Source organism: Argopecten irradians, chromosome 1, assembly GCF_041381155.1.
Source record: "Argopecten irradians isolate NY chromosome 1, Ai_NY, whole genome shotgun sequence".
Classification (NCBI taxonomy): Eukaryota; Metazoa; Mollusca; class Bivalvia; order Pectinida; family Pectinidae; genus Argopecten; species Argopecten irradians.
The window spans coordinates 12154811-12181572 of NC_091134.1; the positions used below are offsets into that span (position 1 = coordinate 12154811).

The 26762-nt window shown below is 33.3% G+C and overlaps 1 protein-coding gene across 2 annotated transcripts; it reads right to left on the reverse strand.

The window, feature by feature from the left end:
- Positions 1 to 9898: 9898 nt before the first annotated feature.
- Positions 9899 to 26449, reverse strand: LOC138317706 (uncharacterized). Of its 2 annotated transcripts, XM_069259567.1 has the most exons (15): positions 26307 to 26449; positions 20266 to 20500; positions 19740 to 19885; positions 19216 to 19369; positions 18910 to 19043; positions 17670 to 17856; positions 17270 to 17406; positions 16999 to 17149; positions 16307 to 16443; positions 15741 to 15888; positions 15133 to 15287; positions 13659 to 13815; positions 13136 to 13272; positions 12616 to 12766; positions 9899 to 11194 (listed from the first exon to the last, which is right to left on the reverse strand). In XM_069259567.1, the coding sequence occupies exons 1-15, from the start codon at positions 26329 to 26331 to the stop codon at positions 10897 to 10899; spliced, it is 2352 nt and encodes a 783-aa protein (XP_069115668.1). In that variant the 5' UTR covers positions 26332 to 26449; the 3' UTR covers positions 9899 to 10896. The 2 variants fall into 2 exon arrangements, with proteins under 2 accessions (XP_069115668.1, XP_069115658.1); XM_069259557.1 differs by lacking the exon at positions 26307 to 26449 and having other exon boundaries at positions 20266 to 20875.
- Between the last annotated feature and the right edge of the window lie 313 nt (positions 26450 to 26762).

Here is a 26762-nt window from a genome sequence, read left to right on the forward strand (position 1 = left end):
TAACATTCTAGAGATTGATGGCCAGTCTCACCAATACCATATATTCAGTCATTTGATTATCAATTCAACCTATAATAGAGGTGTGGTATATATATAACTTTCGATGACATTTCCAACAATGAAATCAAAGATAATTCTACAGAAAAAAGGCTCAAAATACATATATATTCTATATTCTTAATTGCATTATTTCGCCTGTGTACGTTAATAACTAAAGGGAATGTACATCAATTAATATAAAATAGATAAACATCTTACCTTGATTTAAACTGTCCTCAACACCTAATTTTCCATTCATGTTAAAAACCTAAGTAATATTTTGATGGAATGTTCATGACATTTCTTTCAGGAATGGAATCATTGGGCGACCACGCCGTTAATCTGGGCACTCCGTTGCTGACAGAGTTAGTGATATATGGTGGAAACTCCTTTGCCTTACCCATTGGACCACTAGGAAGACAGCGGGAGGTATATAAAATCTCAAAGAATATCCCTATGTTGACGCTGTGGCTACTGTAGTACGTGGTAATTACGTCTCTGAATATCGCCGAGCCAGTAATGATCGTCATCTCCCCACCCTCCAGGCTTTATAGCCAAACCACTTTGGACTATCAAGATCATCTCTCTCATCCTTCTAGATTAACCGAGAGGTCAATCAACATATATTACCAGTTATATGAACTCAAAACAACCTGATGAAATTTTAGGGTAAAATCATTTAAGTATTTGTTATTCGTACGTCAGTATGAAATACATGTACCTAGATAATACAGATGATGGAAAAAAGATGACTATAATGACGACATTTAATTAGTTTACTAATCGATACACAAAATGATTATAAATAGCATTACGATAAGCAGATACAATTTTGAAGCATACATTTTACATAATTTCAGATTTAAAAATTAAACATATTCATTGTATCTAAAAGGTTTTCAGATGTCATAAAAATATAAGAAATATTAGTAAAAGCCTTGGATGTATTATTATTTGATATTTGAAGATATATTTATAAGTGTTCATAATTGTTAAATCTTAACATCAATTATAAATTCATTTTATTTATATTTTGAAAAAATCTAATTAAGAAATTAAGCTTGATTATATTTACTATGAATGTATATCCTTAGTGAAGTTTGAGATAAAACTCATATGTGAAAATATTGTGTACCCACTGGCAATTTACTAGACTGGCCACAAGTCTCTAGAATATCAAAAATCACTTAACTTTGGCTTGATTATTTTTGTCTCTACTACATCTCTGATTCTAAGTTTCAAACTAGGGGGAGATAATCTTTTAAAGAACTCTGCTGAGAAAATCGTATTGATACCTTAGGGTTTGGTGGCCAGTCTAGCAATTTACATCAATACGTTTTTATGAAATATTGTAATGTCTAGTCAATTGCGTAACAGGACTGATATTATAGCCTTCTTAATTGGCCTTTGGATCTCCTCCCTGGTTAGAGATTTACAGGTAGGGACAGATCATATCATTCTATTACAATCACACTTCATTTTCTAGGTTTATCATTCTCTTACTTACTCTCTCTCATTTAATACTATTAACTTGTGAAATGTGTTATTGCATTCAAACACTGTAAACGCCTGAAAAAAATGTAAATTAGTGCATTTGTTTTTTGTCGTTAATTTGACATAACAAGTGCTACAGTTGTTGAACACACCATAGTGTATATAACTGGTTTGATATAAACTTTACTGAGGCAACATTATCATTTCATCTTGGATTGATGGTTCTGCACTGAAATTCACCATGCGTGTATACATAAAATAATAGGAGATTTTAAAAATGTGTGAGAAAAATCAATGTGTTAAATTGCTAAGTCGAATAAAAACAATTATTACTTGCATTAATGTGTTCTTTTATTTTAGGCATAGTTTATGTCGTTGGATCGTTTACGAATTTGCAATCATTCTTATACTATAGCAACTGACTTAACCATTTTAACACTCGAATCAACTCCTATCACCCAGAGGTTTTACTGATTCAGTACTTTCAGATCTTTGATTGTACTAGCAAATGTGATACTATCGATATTTTGAAATAACACCACTTCTGAAACCTTCCACTGCCCAATGCAATGGTTTTCGGGGGACTGAAAGTAACCGCACTTCAGAACTATTCATCACTTTCTCCATTCATTGTACGTATATATACACATACAATGTATTTCTCATTCCATTACAATCACACTTCATTTTCCAATATTATAACCTATTTCCCCATCCAATCCAAATATGTTTGTTGTTCTGATTAAATTATTTTAGTGTACAATGTACAATTTTGGTTTATGTTAGCTTGTAATGAAAATAAATTATCAAGCCGTATATATAGATCGATGTACTCACTTCATGAAACGGGACAAATGCAATTTAAATGGATCATGCTTATCAAAAATACTTTAGATAATGTAGGTTTATGTTATGTCTGGTTATATCGGAAAAGTTGCATACCAAATATCACACTGTGGGTACCCGTATACCGAATATTGGTATCGACGAGGCGCTGGCCTGTCACAACAAGTTTTGCAATATTTTCACAGTTGTAATGAAATTAATGTATCTGTAACTATTGTCCAGTTCAAGCTTATTATATAATGCGTCCGTATGCGATCTGTCAATCCGCAGCGTCATATATTTATCACCTGTAGGGGGTTTCGCAATGAAATGGGTTATGATAGAGAAGTTAATATTTAGGTCAATTTCATACTCTCGTGGCCATAGATGACTCAAAATTTAGCTTGTGTACGGGGGCTTTCTAAACGCGACTACGGGGGCTTGGTTTATGTGATAAAAATGGTGTACTAGGGCTTGGCATCACTAAAATGACAACCTTTACAATATGTTTAAAACAGATAGCGTCTAGTCGTCCTAAAGACAGATGTGAAGTTTTCTTGTGACGTCTGTGTGTTCATGTAAAGATGTCAATGGATAGTAGACCTACCAGACGAAGATGATGAATGTTGGTTAGTCTGTAGATTTTGTATTCAAGATCAGTTTGTTTGTTTGCTGGGAGGAATTTACTCGTATTACACAACCATTTAGCGCTGATAACTCAATTTCGATAAGAAATACAACTTCACTTGGCGAGATGTAAGTGAAAATGTCATAATAAAAGAAATTTTACTTTTGCATAGCAAACCATGGCTACGAATATGTATTTCCATTGACCCATTTCTTTTTTTTGTTTGCAGGTGATGGCCGTTTAATTTGTTTTCTACTGCTCGGGAAATAAATCTTTAACCAAGCTACCGTGCAATCAGCATCCAGGCCCCGTTCACAACGTGATTTTCACTGACTTATTTCGTAATCTTCATGACCTCGAAATTTGTCATCGGGTCGTGAGATGCTTTCATATGTCGTAAATTAGCCATCGTTATCAGGAAAAAAATAATATCCATATCAGTAATTTATTTTGACTCTTTTCACTGCGGTACCCCACTGCATGTGACCTTGGATTCCTGTCAATTCCTCAATAAATATATGACGCTTGGGGTTGACAGATCGCATACGGACGCATTATATAAGCTTGAACTGGACAATAGTTACTACATTATCAATATATCGAAGTATAAAGAAAAGACCAACCTCATTGAATTGTCAGATTTAATTAATCAGAATGGTAAAATAACATTTTTTACAAGTATTAAAGTTCACTACCGTAGGTCAGGGTTGACTTTGAGAGAGAGAGAGAGAGAGAGAGAGTGTGTGTGTGTGTGTGTGAGGGTATGTGGTTGTGTGTATGTGTGTCTTTGTACAGTGCTTCTTGCATTATGCTTCTATTACATGAATAATAATCATAAATTTAAAATCTAATGGAAAATACTAAACTTTTTCATATATTGTATATTCACATAAGATCTTTTGTGAAATTTTCAACTCAGGTGCGCAAACGCAAATGCACAGAACTTGACCAATCATTTCCATATTGGATCCTTGTAAATGGTGTTTGATACCCCATCAAATATTCATTTGAGATGTACAGAGGAGGCAATTGAAAAATAAATATAATCTATCCGGGGGAAGAACTAGTAATTCTAATCTCCAAAGGAAAGCAGCGTAGGCTTTATCCATTGAAGTCGCAAAATCCTATGTGGAATTAGCCATAGCGTTTTTTGTTAGTACGTACATGTACCACATGTAAAACATGCAGACAGCGCGGCTTAATACCCTACTATAAACTCATTTTAATACGAACATGTTTACATCGGGAGATACTTATACTAATATCATAATGTTAAGATGGAAGTCCTGTGAAGTCCCCCCGACGGGAAACCCGCGATTCATATCTTTCATATGTGACCTCTACATAAACTTTGAGTTATACGCAAACCGATATATTTAATGTTTTTTGAATAGTCTTGAAAAATGAAGGCCGTTGCTTACGGTTGGCGAATCTCTATATACAGTGTATGGAATGATAATATGGTTTCCACCTTTGCATTGATTTTATTGAATATTTTCTGTGGACAAAGTGTCCATTGTCAATTTAGGTTAATGATCATGACCAACTTGTACATTGCATATAAATCAAAAATGGTAACTTTTCAGACATACATTTTTTCGACAGGGCCACAAATATAGTGTACAGATTTGTATGTAGAACTGAAACATAAGGAACCAGCTTGTGAATGTGAGAGAAAGTAAATCAATATGTTCTTAAAAATAATGATAAGAAACTTCTATAGTCAAAATCCTAGATGGTATTCTGCACGACATGTTTTAGGGCTTTTCACATATGGATGAAAGGACTTATTGTTTTTGTTCTGTTTTTAGGTCATCTGAAGGGTCATGATGACCTATAGTCATCGTGCTTCGTCCATCGTCGTGCGCCTTCCGTCGTGTATTAACTTTTGCATTTAAAACGCTACTCCTCCTTAAAAACCCATTATGCTTTTACTAAACTTTGTTCAAATATACATTGACATCCCTTATGAAATGTTCTTCATTTGATTTCTTTCCAATGAAGATATTTACGTAATAATCAATTAGTAAAGAATTCTTAGAATAGAACGGTATGATTTCCATAGTTAAAAAATTCCTCGTGTGTACGTATACATGTGTTTGTTCGATACTCGGATAGTAAACAAAACAAGCATGACCGAAAGAGAGGGCAGATTCGAGCAAACGGAGAGTAATACAATGTTATATGATTGTTTTAGTATATGATACATATTAGATTTCACATATTATAATAGCATTACAGCAATTGCACCAAAACCTTAACCTGGAATTTCTAATCCCAACGCCAGAGTGATTCCATAAGAATGCATTAAGTCCTACTCTCTATTTTGGTATTATGAGCATATATGTACAGCTTAATGTAGGGAATTTTACTAGAGCTCTAAGCCTTTTTTTAACTACAGATTTTTGTAATTTAATCACCATATTTGTTTTATTAAATTATATTGTTGAGCTGAAACCAAACTAGAAACTTCATGTACCAAAAATTGACATAGTGGTGAAGTGTCCCTCGAAAACGAACATTCATCATAACATCTGTAAGTGCCATATGGACTACACTACCAGGCTCCAACCACTTTGTGTTGTCATCACTTAATAGTCCGTGTTCACATTGGGGTTCTATAACTTCATCACCATGAGCTAGTCATTTGTTACGTGGTGTAACAATCCCTTCCAATTTGCCTACATGTACAACATAATTGAATTTTCCCGCGTTTCGTTATTATAAGCCGGGAAAATATTGTTTAAACGGCTCCTGCTACTCGCTTCGTACGTGAATCGGATCACGTGATAGGGGTAGAGTATCGGGTAGAATTATCATTATCTAGCTGCCACTCATACAGGCAACAACCTTTAAGTCATAATAGTACTCTGCAATGCACTTGGTTTCTTTTTTCCTTTTTGTTTAATAGAATAAAGTTCGTTTCCATGTTGTATATCTTAGAGTCATGAACGTTAACGGTTAATTATGGTTCATGTACTTTGTCCATTTTGATCAATCCATGATTTTCCAGAGTTTTCATATTTACATATACAAAATGAAGCAATTCTAATATCAAAGGGTAATGTTTTACCTCTGCTTTGTATCCCAGGACTGATCTTAATTAATTAATTTCAATTTGTATGTGAGAAAAAGGGAGAAGGGAGAAGCAGCGTTATACATTTGTACAATATATGTCACTTATAATAAACTCTGGCTACTGTACGCGGCAGGCTAGTCGGCAAAAGAACTATTTGTGATTGAGTTGTTATATAGAAGTACATGTACAAAATGTAGATAGTGAAATATATAATATACCATTGACACTATAGACTTGGGAACTAAAGATTTTCAAAGATTTTTGAAGAAATTTATTGAAATAATTTTCCCTTAGTTTTATTATCTCTTTTGCAACCCAAAAGAACACGTATAAATTTAGATATTTATTCATAGACAAATTTGACACTGGTCAAATGTATGGTTAAAAATAGTTTAATACTGACACTTATAGTCATCCTCATAACATTTATAAATTAAAGAAGTAAAATTTAAATGGGCAGCCGTCAGCTGTGCTGTACACCGAAGGCCACAGAATTACATGGAGACATGTTTGAAATCTGTAATCGAACTCTATTAGCAAGAGTGAGTTATTTTCTTAAACACATAGAACAGTTATGTATTTTAAGATTGATAAAGTATGGTGTATTAGTTATATACACCTGTATTTGTATTACTTGTATGTTACAACTTCTTATTATGTTCTGATATAGCTGATTATATATGTTATATGATATAACATTGAATATACATTTATATAACTGCTACATGTATTTGTTCAATCTATTTGTGCAAATTATTTAAAAAGTGTTCAAGTTCTATTGAAGGTGATAGTGTAAACTTAAGTAAAATTGAAATATATCTATTGATTATGCAATTGTATTACATCGCCATGGCTACGCTAAAAGTCGATGATATGAAGTATTGAGCATATATCATTAAAACACCAAAATATTGATATATTATTACAATCATGCATAACTAACGATTGCTATAATTATAACACTGTCTTATGTAAGTAAAACATTTAATATACGAATATGTAAGCTTGAATGTATTGTGTTTATACTGTACTATCAATCACCTTGTTTGCCATGTATTTTTTCTATAAATTGACCTCTTGTGGCACACAGAGGTTTGCCCAGAGTGTAATAATAAAAAACTGAAATCCGTAAACGTTGTCGTATCAGTGATTCCTATTGGTTGAGGAACCAAAAACCGATCCCATTGACCTGCCAAGTTTACTTCCTGCTAAATCTATCATGGGATCGTCGATCTGGCTGTCAGCTGTCGATAAATCCTGCAGGGTAGTCAATCAATCATATTTATTTGTGTACAGCATGTAAACTCTATCCGGCCCCTCTAGACTTTCTTCATTTTTCTTGAAAGTCTTCACCATTGCTGCTGTTTTGACTTACTTTGTAGGTTTAGTTTTATAATGCAATTCGTGCAAATGCAATAACTACCCATGGGCCTTAACGGTCACCTGAGTTCAGAAACGGGATGAAACAAAGACATATAAACACGATATATTGGTCCTTCAGAAGTCAGTGAATGATATTATAACTTTTTCTCCTTATATAACTTATGTTAACTTAAGTCAGTTTTTGACTGAAGTTTGTTTTGAGAAATGGAGGCCGGATCTCTAAAACGGTTTCAATTTCAAGACATGAAGAGAAAGAAGATGAGATATAAGTGTTGTATCAATTAAAATAATAAAAGAAGGCCAAGATCCTTGATCCAAGATACATGCGACACAAAATAAAATATCGTATTATCATATGATTATTTTTGAAAGCATTGAATTACCCTAGTTTTGGAATATATCAATTATTTAAAAATAAATGACAATTAAATATCTTATTAACATATGACTACAAAAATTTCATATTCTGCTTAACTAGTGCTTCTATTAATTACTATATATAAAATATATGCGACACTTGAGTGAATGTTGTACTGTATGTATCATCATAATTATGCTGATTTTGAAAAAAATACTTCAAAATAGTGCTTAAACTGTTACACAGTAGTATACCTTTTGATACGTATTATCATAGTTAAGTAACTTAAGTATAGAAAAATACCTGGATGAAAAGTTACCCGAGTTGGTGTTAGATTTTGAAACAGACTATAACTAAACTTCAAAGGGTTTCCTAAATGTACAAAATCTGAATTCTAAACGTGAAATACAGTTATATATAGCTGTTAACTTCTAGAATGACAAGTATAAAGATATACATGTATGATTAAAATAAGGGTCAAAGAAGTAATATCAACAGGAATTTCCAGATGACACGGGATCCAATCAAATGTAAGTCTGTTGGATACGAATTATTTCAAATGCTAGATATGGGGCAAGGAAGTAATTCCAACCGTGTGGACAAAAATAATTAAAGAATAAATAAATGGTAAGATCAAACAAAGAATTAATTAATTACACGAAATAAAGTAAAATAAATATAGATATTTATTTATCCCATAACTATGCATGTTTCACAATGGAAAACCCATGTGATAAATTCCATAGCAGTTGGTTATCATTTATGTTTACACACTCAAATGTGTAAACACCAACCGCGCCTCTGATTGGTCAACTCTAAAATTTCTCGATTCTGATTAGCTCTCAACTTCGGGCTACTTTTCAAAGCGCATTTTCTTTTAAGTAATATTGTATTTACTTAATAACAGTTAAATGCTTATTCAAAGTATAAAACAATATAATATTGGCTTTCTATTTAGGCACTATATTTTATGGCGGAAAGATATCACTACACATTGTTTGATGGTAAGTTTCCCTGAATAAAGTCGAGAAATGGTCACCGCTGTACATATAGTTCAAGTTATGGGATAAATAAGTTCCCCCAACGCGTGGCTGTTGTTTATCATTTTTATCTAAACTCTCATTAGTTAATTTTCATGTTTTTAAAGACATTCGCTAAAGCTCGTGAAAATTAAGTAACTCGAATTTGATAAACATGATAAACAACAGTCACTTGTTGGGGAACCTGTATATCTAGAATACCTTATATTTGATCTAAATACTAAATAATATCTATTAATTAATGTATTATAACAAGTGTAAAATATTAGATCCTAAATAAATTAATAAATAAATAATTTAATTTATTTTCCGAACCAAAAAAATATCTAAAGAAAAGTTGTATGTGGTCAAGCCATATGGCGGCTTACATTCTTTAGTATTAAAACTCATACTAGGTCAGAACTCAATTAGTCAGAATGGAATAAAATTGCCCAGATTAAACTCATATATGTACACCAATAAATTAAGTAATTATTCTGCTTCTTGGTTATGTAACAGAATTAGCCTCACTGAATTGTCCCTTTAATTAATGACTTATTTACATATTAATTTAGTTATGTTAACTTTTAAATACAGAGTACATTTGGTAATTCATCTGAAATAATGAAGATATCAAAAAACAAAATCCAATGAAATATATACATGAACAGTATGTACAAGTACAATGTATGCAATAAGTAGGATGTGACCTCTAGTGCACTACGATGTTAACTCTAGTTCACTTGCTAGTCCACTTTACTTGTGCACTTCACTACCAAGTTTAGCTTTAACTGTACGCACAAAAAACGTGCATTGCGACATTATGTCATGACGTCGTTCACAACGACGTCACAATACATGTTATACATATCACTACACCAATGAGAATTATAGGAGATTTATGATGTCATAAATTCCATTTTTGGTAGGTATTAGGTTATATAGTGTCAGTCCCGACCAAATGGAAATATTTTTTATCTGGTTCCATTTTAAAAACAATTAATGTAGGAACATTAGCAAGAATTGTGATTTAATTGAAAAGAATAAGGAAGAAAAGAGGGAGAGAACATATATTGTTACTTTCACTTATGTTTATTCAATATTCAAAAAGTGTATCTCTTTCGATGATATATAACATATATAAATGCAAATGTAGCAACAAACACACATACACAACATCCAATCAGTGCTTTCTCTCATTCACAAATGTTTTCGAAATCGAAAGTAAGCTCTTAACAACTTTATTTTTTTTGCCTGTTTATCACCGACAAGAACTCAAGAATGCACAGCAAACACAGTTCAATTTCTACACGGGTATTATTAAAACATGATCCAAAGTTCTTTTTCAGCATTCCGATGAACTCCAGAAAATGTTTTAACATATGGATTTTTTCAACAATAAATAAATAAATAAATAAATATATCACAATATAGTTTTTGAAATACTTCAATATAGCTGACATAATTGCAAATTTCCCAGGAACATTATATGTCCACTTGCCGCTTTGAGGAGAAAGCTTCATTCAAAATTCTTGGGTAAATCGTAATTATTTTCGGTCTACTTGCATATTGTACATAAAAATATAGGTGCTCTAAGATGTTCTCTTTGTAATCTTGTTTATGTATGTTATTCTTTAGCGACTGTTTTTCGAATACATATCGCATATTTAACAATTTGAAAATGCAGGGAATTTGATCTTTCCTTCTATTTCAGGAATGATAAAAGCCAATCTCTCAAGGTTTAAATTTTTCAAATCGTGTTGATCCTGCGACAATTTCCGATTTTTAAAAATATACATATAACCTGGAAATCAATCAGTTTTCATACACTATGCTACAACGGCAGTTTGTATACTTAAGGGTCATTAACTAGGACATTAACTAATTGTATGAAGTGTTCCGATGAACAAATCCTGTAATAAAACACCAATTTTTATATACTGATGTTACAGTGATACCTATATTCATGATGGAGCAAACAAATGCTCATTATGTGTTTTATGACAGTGTTTTAACCCTGGGAAGAACATGCCACTGCATTATGTCAGGTTTTCGTTGTCGTTTAAATACTTCAAAGCAAGGAAACCAATATACTTCCAAAAGTAACAATTACAGCACTAGTGTAAGAGATGGCTGATAAGGCGCTTGCACCATTTGAACCATTGTCTGTTTTCTCACTTGATTGTAATTGACGTGCAGATCTAGCATAATTGTTCTCGTTACACACAGATGCCACAGCGTTTCTCTGTATTCCAATACACCGGTCCTGGATTAAGGAACATTCAAACTCTGTCTTCAGACCCATCACAGCCTTTGAACATTTGGACTTCATGCCGTTCAAGTCGCACTGAAGTTGTTCCATTTTTATCCTACAAAATTGAAAAGAGGTGAAATTGATGTCTTATCGTAAATTGTAGTTCTATCTAGATGTTTTATATTTGAATAAGAATATAAAAAAATAAAGCAAGGTGTCAAAAGATTTGCGGTAGAATGCATTCAATTCGGTGGATGGAGAAAGTGATCAAAACGGTATCGTACATGGAAATTGTGCTGTAATCAACGATTTACCGTTGCGCTAATTGTTTTGCGGCTTACCCGTACCGCAATGTCATTCTGTATATCAACAATGAGTTTTTTAAAGAGGTTGACCAACCCTGATGCCATGAATACAACAGTAAGATAATGTACACATCAGAACTGATAATCTACATTAGAATGATGTTGGCCACAAAACTTGACTACACTATCTAGAAAACAGTGTTGCAAGTAACACACGTCCACTGCCTTCAATTAGATTTTCTTATCTATGGTATGTATATAAGTAATTATTATTGCTTATTTATATGCTATCATTGTATGGAGTGTGAACAAATTCTGTTGATGTCTTCTCAAGTTATCGTCGTGAAACTCTAAAGATATGAAATGGTTGAAAAATAAAGTATTTTCAATTAGGTAAACACGAAATTAAGATTCCAAATTTAGTGGCGTTTTACAATCATGCAGTCGGGCAGCAGGCATATTTCTAACATCCTACCTTCAGTGAAATTGTTGCTTGAATTTTTTTCATAAAACAAGCCTAAATAATTTAAACACGTTCTTTAAATATGGGGAAGCAGCGGATGCTTAGTGGAAAGACGATATCATTCCTTGAATATGACCTAATTTATGCATGTGACCTAGCCAATGTGACCCTAGGATGTATTCATCTTAGTTCAGTACTAAACATCAATCTCAAGCTATCAAATCGTTGAAAATTCTTAGTTTACAGCACAGATATTAAAATATTTAATACTAAAATAGCACATACTTAATTAGTTTACTGTGACCTACTTCTTTAATTGGTCATCGGTTTTCTAAACTAAAGTACACAAACCAAATATTTACAAATGCAACCATTGTGTGAAGTTTGTTCAAAATCCATCAATTCGTTCTCAAGTTATCATCTTCATTCCTAGTACGTACAGACATGTTGCAGACAGACAGACAGACAGACAAGTTTTATATAAATGCTATTGCGGGTATTGTCATTAAAGCACAAAACAATAGATACAATAAATCATTAGTTGCAGCACATTTTCTTACATGAAATGGTCCAAAATTTGACGTGGACAATACTATCGATGGCATGACCTCCCCACACTCTTTTTTGTCATTTGCAAAAATCGCTCGGAGGAGTTTCACAACATTATGTCGAACTCAGTATACCTTAATTGTCAAAAGTAAGGCGGTGTTGTAATTCATTTCTAAATATTCTCTATATTCCAGTTATATTAGAAATCATGAAGCTTACGAGCAGAAGGGTTGGTAGAAAGCAGCATCTTTCAGGTTTTCATTCCCGCCAAACTTCGCCATCAGCTGTGTCATTCTATTTTCAGAGTTGCTGATACAAGATTGGACAGCCGAACGGGCTTCTGCCGAGCAGTCCATACCAGCAGAATAGCCTAAACAAATAAAGTAAATGTCACAAATACACACTATTATTGATTGACATTGATTGCAAACAAACGTATTTTTTTGTAATTAATCATTTTAATTCTTTCTTTTTGTAAAGTTGACAAATTGAGTTAAAAATGAAATTTCATTCATGTCAAAATTCATAGACAATGCATCTATATGAATGGTTCACATTTTTCTTTGTTATCGATTTATTTTAAGAACATATTCTACTAATTAAAAAATAGGTGTACACCTCGGTGTTAAGTTTTAGTGACAGTGGTATGCTAGTATTAAAATTCAATGATTTAAAAAATTAATTATGTATGTACTGATTTAATAAGAGTAAGTTACAACTATATATATAGATGACTCACTGTCAAGGTTATCACACAGCAGATCAATTCCATTCTGCACTTTGTCTTGCTGGTGACCCCAGTGTTCGAGAAGCTCTATTGCGCCTGCACATTTGTCCAAAGTTTCATGCATGCAACTGTATACCTGAGCTTTGTTCCTAGGGACAATAAAAGAGTTGTACTGTTACACAATCAGTTACCACAACAAACAATTACCAAGTTGTATGTTAGCACGAAGCAGTTGATTCATACAAACAAATTGCATATGCTTTAAAGCACCAAACATCTGACAAAAAAGCATAAAGTTAATATGAAACACTTTTGAAAAATATGTGAGCACTGCACCGAAATCTAAGCTTTCTCTTTCCAACGGGCTTAAATTTGATCATTAATCTGAATATTCTGTTTTTATTCAATGAAATCTGGCATTTAGGAAATAGATGCTTTACTAACCAGGATCCAATAAAATGGCAAGATCAATGTAACCATTCTTGATATCAAAACCATTATCGTAGACTGATGCGTTCATGTATTTTCAACTTACTGGCATAATTTCCTAGCGTTGGATGGGTCTCCAATCATTTTGCTCCTATCATGGGTTACATTCACCAGAAACACATCCGGGTCAAGATTATATTGGGAAATACATTGCCTGATGCCATCCTTCATATCGTCAACACAAAGGTGGGGCTTCACTTGAGCTGTGAAAAATAAACATGTTTACAATTGTTAAAACTAAAATATAGAAATACCAATATAGTTTTTAACTTTTGACCATTTTAGCATCTTTTGAGCTTCATAAGCACATCAATGAATATTGCAACATGAAGATCAACAACTAAAAATATCATTCTGGTAATTACGAAGAAAGCATAATGGCATTTTGCTTTTATCGTAAGCGTATCTACATGTTGATATGATACAATCATTTGACCACTTTATTATTCTGTGACTCAAGCACTTAATCAGTTTTGCTAAAAAAGCGATTCCAGAGGGATCTTTGGGCCCACTAAAGATGGAACTATGTCTAACAAGTTAAAGAGAGAAATTTTCTGTGCTTTTCAAACTTAAACAATTAAAATACAAGACCAATCACTCCCAAAATGCAATATGCAATACTAGAGCTCAAGGGAAACCTATGTATGGACTTTGAGAGAGATCCCCTCAGTACTTTCTCAGAAATAGTGGTTACAGACTTCAACTACCAAAATCCAAGATGGCGGCCAGTTGGCTATCTAATTTACCGATCAGTTCCGAAATGCAATATACACAACTAGGGCAAAAGGGGAACCTATTTATGAAATTTGAGAGAGATCCATTTAGTGCTTTCTGAGAAATAATGCTAACAAACATCAAATACTGATATTTTTTATGTTGCATACATTGCATTCAGCTGCATATTTTTGAAATACACGTATCATTCTTTGCCTTTGCTAATCTGTTTGAAACTTAGGTTAATATTTCGTTAACTGCTGGGCATATGACTTCCATTTTTTAATATGTTATGTTGATTAAAAAAGATATAAACACTTTTCTGTAAAACGTCAACTTTCAAGGCCACATGGGCCAAAATCCTAACAAATGTAATTACTTTTTGTCATGTTCCGAAAGGCCTAGAGCTAAAGGACTGCCAAGTTTGATAATATGAAATACCTTGAACGTACTTCCTTGCTGGTGAAAAGTCTGTCAAAATGTCCACTGACAATTTCCAGTAATATATTTAAGTTAATACTGAAGTTCAAGGCATCCAGTTGACCATGGCCAGTTAGAGTATGTTTTTGACTCCCAAAAATCATATTTGACTTTTGGGTTTGAAGCACATGTCTGTGTTTGATATGCTTTGGCTTTTCAGATTTTTGAGAAAAGGTTATTTGACTCCTAAATATGTCAAAACTCAAGGGTCAACTAGATATCCTGAAGTTTATTTAACCTGAATTGAGAGTTATTTGAAGTTTACCGATGTTTCTGCTCACTTCGATTAAACGATGTTCGACTTATCTAAAATAGACAAAACTTACAGGTAACAGGACACACGTCGTCAACTCCCTTTGAATGAATCTGATGACACTTGGTGGGGATAAGGTGACATTCAAATTTCCTCTTTAGTTCTATAGCTTTTGGGTCACAGTCATCCCAGGCACTGGTGTCACATTGGACATGTTTTATACGGACCCTAAAACGAGAAATGTGTCAATATAAATGTTATGAACAGGTATTAACGTAAATATAAAACTCAATGCGTAAAGTATTGCCTAATAGTAGTTTATCATCTCAAATGGTTAATGCACCAAAATATAACCGTACTCTCTATAACATGTATATACATTGTAATGTATTAAATATTTCTGGTGAAAAAGGCGAAAATGGACGATTATCACAGTATTCACCAGCATACTGCTAATGCACCTATTTTGAGGGTCACTACTTTAAGCGCTTATCAGTACAACGACTAATGCGTACAACCAAAATTACAAAAGTGAATTGTGTACTATATTGACTAAAGAATAATTACATTTGTACATTTGTATATACATTTTTTTCAGTGTAAAGGTTTAAGTAATATCCAAACTAAGGTATGGAATAATAGGTATGGAATAAATACAAAAATGTCGGAGGGAGAACTTACTCGCAAAATGTACTGAAGAAGTTGTTGAGAGAAAGGCCACGTGACATTTCTCTTTGAGAGAGAGATGTGATAGAATTTCCCATATCCTCCATACACTTAACTGACTGAGGTGTTGGTTTAGCGAAACACTTCAATCCAATTAGATACTCTACAAAATATAAGAGATAAATTCAACTATGTACACATGGTATATCTTGTGATCAAAGTTTTACTAACCATTACTGTTTTCGTTGTGATGATATACGATATCACTTAATTTCATTGTTTACAACGTGAATATTTTTAAAAGTAGTAGAATTTTTTTAGATCGACTCATTTACTCATTAATTGGTGACACGTGAGTGTGGGGTTAGTTTGACACATGAATGATGTGTCTATGACACATGTGTGTTGTGTTAGTTTTACACATGAGTGTGGTGTTAGTGTGACACATGAGTGTGGGGTTAGTTTGACACATGAATGATGTGTCTATGACACATGTGTGTTGTGTTAGTTTTACACATGAGTGTGGTGTTAGTGTGACACATGAGTGTGGAGGTAGTGTGACACATATAAAGTATACACACCATCAATGTCATTACACAGCACATTCACCGCTCTCTCCATAGAGGCAATGTCGAAACCGGTCAAGGCCATAGTTTGTTCAGCTCCAGGACATTGATGCATCACTTTCTTCATACACACATACAAGTCCTTTCTCTTTCTGCAACAAAACATGATAAATGTTACCAAATATATACAGTATAACTTTTCTAAACCTGATGTTATCGTGACCAGTCTATTTGTTCGGTTTATAAAGATGTCCGGTTTATAGAGGATAGAACGTTTATCTGTTAGGTTAGCACATAACGACGGGCAGAATAATTCTGACAGATGGTCACGATTGTCGTCAGAGTTACGATTCTGACCAGTTTACCGTATATGAAATGAGCTATAAATATTTACTATGACAGAAATATAATGTTGAATACTGCAAGGTATGACGATGTCATTAAAAGGTTTTGTTTTTTTAAAATTAATGTAACAAGTATATAATGTGCATAGTGATTCAGTCGCCTTCTAGCTTCGTGCTACAGAGAATTTTCCTTCAGCTCAGTAGGTAGAGCGGCGTTTTAGCCTGGCTGGAGGCACACAACTCTCGTCCTGTTATATACATATATATATAATATTGCATTTATATGTCTTATACAGGTCTTTTATTGCATTGATATATCTTAAGGTTTAGAAAAATTTCACGTTCACTGAAAGTACTAAATACCCGCAATATCTGTTAGCTGATTCTCGTGTGGTACCGAGGAGGGCTCCCTTGTGGGCAGTCACGTTACCAACATACTGAGCTTCATCCAGACCAACCTCACTAAAGCATTTGGCGAATTGGGATTGGAGAGTAAGCATACAGGCTCCGGGCACTGAAAACAAAAGAAAATATCCGTAAAATAAATTAATACTGAAATTGCTCATGATATGGATTTCCTTAATGATAATATGAAATACTCATTAAGGTATGTTTACTGTTAATGCTTACGTACAGGAAGTGTCGTGACAGTAGGCTCCGATAGTGATGAAGATGTTGGCGAAAGTCCCTTCCGTAATGAGCAGATCTCTGCCTTTACAAGTAGTTTTCTTTATTGCGTTTTTTCCACAGTTCTCAAATGCCTTGTGATTTCTGAAATACGTCCATGACATCTTTATGTATCTGTTCTTAAAACTTATTTTGTTTACTAATAAATTACAAACTATTAATATTTTTTTTCAAAATGTGAGAATGTAGTTATCTTTATCTATTTCAAGAGGAAATGTCAAAGTAACAAGATCCAGTATAATGGAAAAAAAACCATTTTATAATGTAATATGAGTCCAATCTGGGATATTTTTTCTGAACGACGTGGTCTGATGGCATGCAGTTTCGTTTCTTAAATCTATTCTTACTTGCAGATGGTTGCGTTCATTTGGTTGGGGTCCTTGCCGGCCGGAACTGTTCCTTGGGTTAAAAGCATCATCAGATCGTTCATTTGAAGGGTAGTGGCATCCGTCGCACATTTGTTCAAGTCTGTCTCAAAATCAATAAGGCACTGTGGTGGCGGAGGTGGTCCTGGCCTGAGAGGACGACCGGCACCTGTTTACATACAACACAAATGATAGAAGAATTCAGGTAAACGTTACTTGGCTGACATAAATTTAAGCTGAGTATATTTTGTAACACTTTTTCAATGAAGACAAAACTACATATTATGCTTTATATAATATATATATATATATATATAGTCTGAATTAATCAGACTTCTTATATCTAATTTGAACACAGCTCATTCAAACTGATTGCTGAACAACTCTTTGTTGTATGTGACATATAATTTGATCTTGACTTCATTATACTTGTTTTGTATTGCCTTGAAGATATGTGTAGCTGTAGCTTAATCGGTTAATGGGTTTTCGATTATTTTTATTTGTTTGTTTTGTGAGGAACCTCGGGGGAACCCAACCCCTGGGGCCCTATTGACGGGAAAAATAAAATTATTTTTATCCTTGAAAAAAAAAGTTTTTTTCTTTTGCTCAGCACATGGTGTGTTCGAATCCAGACCTCATTGTTTGATTGTAAAAGTCGCTCAGTAAATTAGATCATAAACTATGATGTCTTAAAATACATGTCTTCAATACAAGAATTCCACGGAAGTGAATGTGTCGCCTGCATAGCATCACAAAAAAATGTTATTTACAGTTGAAAATATTGTTAATAAGTAGGTGAAGTTATCAATTGGTGGATTTTTATTGGTGGATTTTTACCAGTATCAAGCCACTCCGATACCAAATTTGGTTGAAATTGAACAATAAATACTAAAGTTATCGAGCGGAAACCATAAATCTTTATTGACGATTTTAAAGTCCCGTAATCTATTCAAATTAATCCTTATAATTCAATTTACTAAATATAATCTCTTCAATATTCAAAATACATTTTGGGACTCTTTTGTCTATGAAATCATTACGCCGTCATCTCAGCCAATCAGAAGCAACGTTACAAACGGCGACGCCATATTTTCCTTTATGGGCTGATAAAGTAAATTTTTAAGCCAATGAAAATGCTCGAAGCAAGCAAAATTGAATTATAACTATATGTATATAACATTTCTTCATAATCTAAAATAATTTGAAAAAGAAATGTACATACAGACTCCCTGATAGGAAGACATCATGTTCTGTAGCGTCTGTCCCACCATATACTGTTCCTGCTGGGTACACTCGCCATTCAGCTGTTGCAGTGACGTAGATGCACACTGTACAATGGTTTTCTGGGTATTGAGGCTGTAAGTACGATTTAAACATATATATTCACGACTAGAAATAGTTATATAATGTGTAAAACGCGCTTTCATATTTCTACGTGAATCTGGGAGTTGAAAAATATTGCAGAGATAAAGTAATATGTGAACCTATTCAGCATGATTGAGAAGTTTTTATTTTAGTACACACTTACACGCAGGTGACATTTTTTAGCTGGTCGTATGTCATCTGAAGACCTTCAGTGGTGTTTCCCAATAGTTTAAAGAAGTAATCCTGGTTGATCTGGTTTGAAGTCATGCAGCTCTTAAATCGTGTATCAAATTTACCAAGACATGCTGGCATCTCAGCTGTAGATAGATAAAATAATCATTAGATACCACCAGTGATTGTATGATATATTGGCATTCATTTAGCATAATAAATTACATATATAGTTATTAGTCTTCAATAAGTTCCAAATGTTCCGTTAATAATCATGAAAAAAAATTTAACGATGGATTCAGCTAGCGGTTGCACTATGTTATGGCTGCAACTGTTTTGCAGTTAACAAAAACCAGGCGTGCATCTTGTTTATAGAAATAAATGGCATTGTATATTGAAATCATTAATATTTTTTAAGCATAATCCCAAAAAATGCATTTGATTATATAATAACGTTTAACCGATCTTACGGCATGTTTAGTGAGATAAATCATTATACACTTTCTTCTAACTTACGTTCAACTCCACAAAGAGACGAAACAGCACGGACTGTGGACTGAATAGTTGAATCCATCATAAGCTTTTCCCTGTCCGTGCATTGCTGTTGTTTAGCATTTGTTTCCGGAAGTGGCTTTACACATGTTTCAGCCGTGGCTCGTACCCTTAATAATAATGATCAAGAGTTCAATTTAGCACAGGTTTAGTTTTTTTTATTAGTTTCTACTAATAAAACCAAAAGCGGACACCGCTAAAAATCAGTTCTGATACTAAGTAAAAAATTGTTTTAAACTGATTTGAAAAAATAGGCTTGAAATGTTTTTATTGTTTCTGTGTTAAATTCATTTTTAATGGAAAAAAATCATGAATTTTTAGTTTTAAAGGTATAAGGTTCTGGCATAAAATCAGGAGAAAATACAACTTACTGTCATAAGCTTGAGAGAAAGCACAGCTTTTTGGCATAATCTCGGGAGAAAGCATAGTTTATTGGCATAATATGGGGATATCACTTGCATATATAATCTCGGAAGAATTAATAACTTACTGGCATAATCTTGGAAGAAGTGATGCCCTGGTCATTCCCTGTGGGAGAGGTCCACTAGTACCATTGGTGATAAGGGAGAAGATGGCGTCTAGCTGGAAATTTCCATTGTCTATAAAACATTTCCTGAAAAGTTGATCGAAGGACGCTAGACAAGGGGAGTTAAATTGTTGCTGACCTTGTTGACCTTGACCCTGTCTTTGCCCTGGCTGTACCTGCGCACTGACGAAAGCGATACCTGCAAGAAAAGTTTGTATGCCAAAATGAAATGAAACATACAGCAATAGAGAGCATAACATTTGGAGACTTCTTCTGGTAAGGTAAATAAACCAATGAAAACAAGGATAAAAGAAAGAAAGAAAAAAAGAAAGAAAAAAAGAAAGAAAGAAAAAGAAAGAAAGAAAGGAAGGAAGAAAAAGTAGGAAGAAAAAATGGTGGCATGAAGTTAGATTTTTTAAAGTTTTTTTCTAATAGTAACATTGAACTAAAAATTGCTCAACATCCCAATTAAATGCAAGCATGGCACATGTATGTAAGACAACAAATAAATATATATTCTATTCTAATAAAGAGTATGTGCAACTGTCAGGTATTTACAAGTTCTATCAGCTTTAATAATTTTTCCAATCTTTAGTAATTTTTTGCTGTAGCTAATTTCTATAGATATTTTTGTTACATAATCATATAAAGTACGGCAATATCTACAAGAGGTGGCATGAGTGATTTTCCTATCACGGTTGACACTCGAAGAGGAACTTTCGACGCCCTATTTGCTTCGCATACCAAATTACCCCTTCATATACAAAGACACGTTCGACCCCCTGATATTGGTCTTTTATGTTATGGAGATAAGCCGAAAACTGCACAATATGTGATATAGAGAACTGTATTAAGGCCCGTCAGGCCCGTTAGCTTATCTCTGACTTAAAATATAGCAAGTATTTGTGTTAATAAAGTACACTTTTATTCATTGTGTGGGATTTTTTGTAAATTTGATTATTATTTTTAGATCTGGGTTTTCCCCTCGTGTCCTGGTCACAGTCTTGCATAGTTCCGATTTTCAAGAAAGGATGTGTGAATGAGACAAACAAATATCGAGGTATATCTATTGTTAGTTGTTTCGGTGAATTATTTACTACTATTTTGAATAACAGAATTATGAAATAGTAGAGAGAAAAATGTATTTTAACAGATGCACAATTTGGATTCAGAAGGGGGTGTTCAACATTAGACGGCATATTCGTATTACAAACTTTAATTAATAAGAAACTAAGAAATAAGGAAAGACATTATTATTGTTTTATAGATTTTCGAATTATACAGACTACACAAAGCACCGGATATAGAAAGGGTACACTTGAATTTTTGTAAGAGAATTATAAAAATTAGAAAAACGAGCAACGATATAGAATATTGTGAATTAGGTCGTTAAGCTATGTATGTAGTTAGAAAAATAAGAGCGGTTACATATTGGTTAAAGCTCATGAAATCGGATAACTTAATTGTGATTTTTGTTGTTGAAAATCACATGAACGACAATGACGAGTGGATAGGCAATATTAAGAATGAACTAGCATTATTAGGACTCGGTTATAATGTTGACACTTACATTCCTGACAACGTTACTTTTCAAATAATAAAACAGAGACTGGTTGATAGCACAACATATAAGCAAAATTATCTGACTCGCCAAAAGGTTCATTATACCAATATTTGATAAATCATCATCGTGTCCAATTTTATCTACGTAAATCTATTGAGGTCAAATACAAACATGTGATAACCAAATTTAGATTATCATGTCACCACTTAAATATTGAGGTAGGTAGACACCATATCATTCTACGTAGAAATAGAATATGTAATAATTGTAACCTAAGATATATAGAAAATGAATTTCATTTTATTCTGACGTGTCCTTTTTATTATGATTTAAGGTTGAAATTTATGAAAAAATACTATTATAAAAGACCATCTGAATCTTATCATAAGGAATCTTATTATTACTATTATGAATCTATGTAATATTCAAATATTTGTTGATCACTCTCCTTTAATATATGGATTTGTACGTTGCAATGATATATACATGCTGTTATTTTAACCTATTGGCCGAAAGGCCTACGGAATGAAATGAATGAATGAATGAATAGATAAATGGTTGTATCTATATATCCTTACATCTCACAATTCGCTTCCAGCTATACCAGAGACTTAGATATAATATATAATATTTACGTCGCTGGTTATACTATCCCGACACTTCCGTATTTAATATTGCGGAAGGAGAGATAAACTTTAGTTACCAACATAAGTCATCGTCATCGTTTATCATAATCTTACAAAACACCATGTTTGCATTATATAATAAGCAAACACGTACTTTTGTGCCGGGCAACATTAGTTTTCAGTTTTCACTCGCTCGGCTGAGAGGATATGACACAACATGTTGTAATCTTCCAAGAAAGCGAGAGTCACTACACACGTTGCCGCCAGTGGTCTATCTTTTGTTCTTTTCTTTTTACAACTAATTTCAAAATCAAAACTTCCGGTTCATCCAAAATCCAGATTACACTAATATAACATGGAAAGGAGATAACCCGTACGACATTATTACATAATCATCCATCCTGCCATACCATAACAGCAATCAACATTACTAATCACTACATGTGTTTTATTTGTTAGTGAGTTGACTTGGTGTAGATATTCAGTAATAAGAAGAATACGACACTTTAAGCTGAATTTTTACCACGCATCAGAATTTTCAAGGATTTTAAAAACTACGTAATCTGTTGAAACGCTTTTGCGGCTGCTAAGAGGTTTCTCGTGCCGCGCCACCTTAAATATCACAGCTAATGAAAAAAACTAACACAAAAAACCCCCAAAAAACAACAGAGATCCTCTCACACCGCCGGGCCTGGTATAATTATCGCTCGTTGTACGTAAGATACTCGGGCGATTTTCTTACATTGTCCGGTGAATAGGCCGGTTATCGCCCGGACATCATATGATAATCGCCCGATTAGCATTATATGTTCGGTCGATATTCACTGCCTCATCGGCCCCAAAAAACTCTTTCGAAACAGAAGCCGTCTTCACTAAAGCCGTCTTCACTATTAGTGAAGAGGAACTGAATAATTTCAGAATAAAACTTGTTGTCTATGTGCAGAAGATGTGTAAATTATATTATGCTTAATCATGTATTAACTGAAAAGAAGAGTTGGTATACTTATAAAGTATAACCCTTTAATTTGAATTATATGCTGTGTCCTTAAAATTATAGAATAGATGTGCGAGCCCGTAACGCCTCATATAACAAAAAATAATGGGTAAGTAATAATAATTAAGATAATAAAAAGCATCGGGTTGTACAATTTATCATACAATCCTTTATTTAACACATAAATGACTATTTATAAGATATATATTTTGTATATACTTATACATGTACTTATATTATTGAACAAATAACTATTTATTAATGAAATGTTTACTTTGTATTACTCTTATTTAAAAATGATTTGTATATATGTGTTTATTATTCATGCTTTTGTTATCTTCAAATTTGGAATCAATAAAGAGAATAATAATAATAATTCTTATTCTTTTAAAACTATATTATGTAATTTTATTGCACTTATTATTTTTAAATACATGTAAAAAGTATTAGTTTTAATAATATGTAATTGTAGCACACATATATCAAACGTTTTATGACGCGATTAACTTTGAGACGACCCCCGTCCGAGTTCACATTCACAGCTCATTCTCACAGTCGTTCAGTTGATGAAAATGTCTTTCTATGTTTATGATATGTGACAATTTTTTGACCGGTGTTGTCCGATGTTGGAAAAATGACAAAACCAACTGTGTACTCCCGATTACCCTCTACCCCCATATACTGGCCGATCATTGTGACCTAAGCATTAGCGGACTACTAGAGAGCCAAAAACAGAAGAGCTATCTCAAACCAAAGGGAAGTGACAGCGTGTTATCTTAATGTGTATACATAGTATTCCACTCATGGTATATGCACGTTAAGGTGTAGAATTAATATATCTCTATAGATATACCAGAGACATATATTAGAGAGATTGGCAACTCCGCCATTTTTACGATCGGCAGATGTACCTGTACGTTCTTAGGGGTTTTAAGATAAACTATTGAATAGTTAAATATAGGATAATTACTTACGATATGTTACAACAGTTCAGTACTTTTAAGATGGTTTGAGTACGTTTTTGGAAAAAAAAAACCCTTATATATTAATAAAACAAAATGCACTTCCGGTTTTGAATGTGTGATTTTCGAAAACCCAAATTGCTTATTTTCATGTTCTCAAACATCCTTACATCAATTGGGAACACTGGTCACATCAATTCATGATATCATGTTTAAACTTTGTATTGATACAAAAATATCATGTTTAAAAGAAAACACTTAAAAGAAGGTAGTCAAGGGGAAAAGCCTTAAACCGGTGGTCCCTCTGCCTGTCAACAAAAAAGGAGTTTCCAATCTCTATGTATGTTTCTAGATATACCATCAATATGCTGGTGAAACATGATGTCTCTACAAGTGAGTGCGATATCCGTGAGCGAATTATGGCCAGACAGTAATATTGAAAAAATGTTATTATAATATTAATTTCACAATGTCCATTTTGTACAAACAGACCTTTTTCTACTTGTTATATATGATTTGATACGCTTTTCTAATGCTAATGCATATTGATATGTAAGAACAAACCATTTCAATTTATCAATATCAAAGTTGTCTGGCCACTTATTAAGAATATTTCTATTTTATGTTAATATATGATTATCTACTTATGCTTACGCTTTGTATGAGATTTTGATATTAGAAAAGCGGGCTTGCTGAATGCATAAATTGTTCTCGTTTTATTATTATTGTGTTATACATGTAATGCTATCTTTGTAATTTGCTATCGATCCTTGTTTGTGAAGTAATCATGCAAATCAATGAATTGTATTTGGCTGAACTTTGGCTGAACTTCACATCATAGGAAGCTAGTAATCGATTGTGGTGACGGCTCTTGATTGTTATGACTTGTTATATAATTTTGGTAAATTGATAATGACATGAAGACGCAAAAATTGGTCCGATCTTATTGGTGGTAATTAAAAAATGAATAACGAGTCGGAAAAGACGTTCGGCTCCGCGATTGCATTCTCCAATATTCCAGTATGTATAACAATCGTGTATATCTAAAACTTTTGAGGAAAAAAAAAGTTAAAAAGATACCCATAAACAATAACTACAATTTATCAAGGCACCTTCGTCTATGAATATCTGAATCCTAATCCGTAGTTCACAGTCCAATGTTGAAAAAAGGATTATATTACGTAAACCAACTTTCTCTCACGGCTTCTTATGTTCACGCTCTCCAATTCAACACTAGTTTGCGACGATTATTATCTACGGATTTAAATTTGAACGGACAATTCTGTCAATACAAATTCTAAAGATATTCATTCGCAGAGATAAACTTTCACTTACACTTGGATCGGGAATTCGCGAAAGTAAATAACACGGGAAAGGAAATTGGTTTACCGTATTTTGACGTTTTGTATGTCGAGAAATAAAATGTGATAATACGAACCATCGGTATGAAGATATATTATTGTGCAAAACAATTATAATATTCTTGTAGACATGTAGATGAACATGTTGTGTTATTTTGGACTGAAGAAGGCCGTATTGTGGCTGAATATATATTCCATAGAAATTGTTTTTTTTTTTTTAAATTTTATTTAGAATTTATTTTGGCCTTTTAATTCGGTTTATTAATGTACTACCTTTACACAGTTTTCATCTCATTATGAAACAATTATGAAAATAGCGAAATAAGCCTATATTCAACAAAGATCAAAAAGATCTTTCGACCAACCTTAAGTTGTCAGATTCCCACAAACATTATCCATAAGCAATGGTATGATATTAAACTATAAATATAGTCTGGTATGATATGGACAATACAATATAACTACCTGCATTAAAATATCGAAGGAGAAGAAACTTACCGATAAGAAAAAATATGGTCCACATGTTGGTTAAATTCCGTAATATTATCCTGTTTTTCGGTGTGCGCAGTTCTTATCGGTTTTTGGATGTTACTTCTTGGGTAGATTAAGTTCAAAGTGGCCGAAACATTGAAGAGTGTCGTATTTATCTGGGGTTAGCCACAGGAAGTATGTGCTGGTCATGAGCCGGTGACAAATCCTTCAGGCGGAACCAGTCGACCAAAATCAACGAGGCGTATCACATGATAGATGACTACTTACAAGTGGGAAGTGATGCGCCTAATAACGACTCGCGTATCGATAACGCTTTTATGACCTCACAACAAATGACACCAACAGCTATTGTCCTTGGTATGCATATTTGTTTGTTTACAGGTGTCATATTAACCCGGAAAATGGCCACCAGCAATTGCTTGACGACGCGCAGATTATCATTAAATCTTATTTAAATAAATT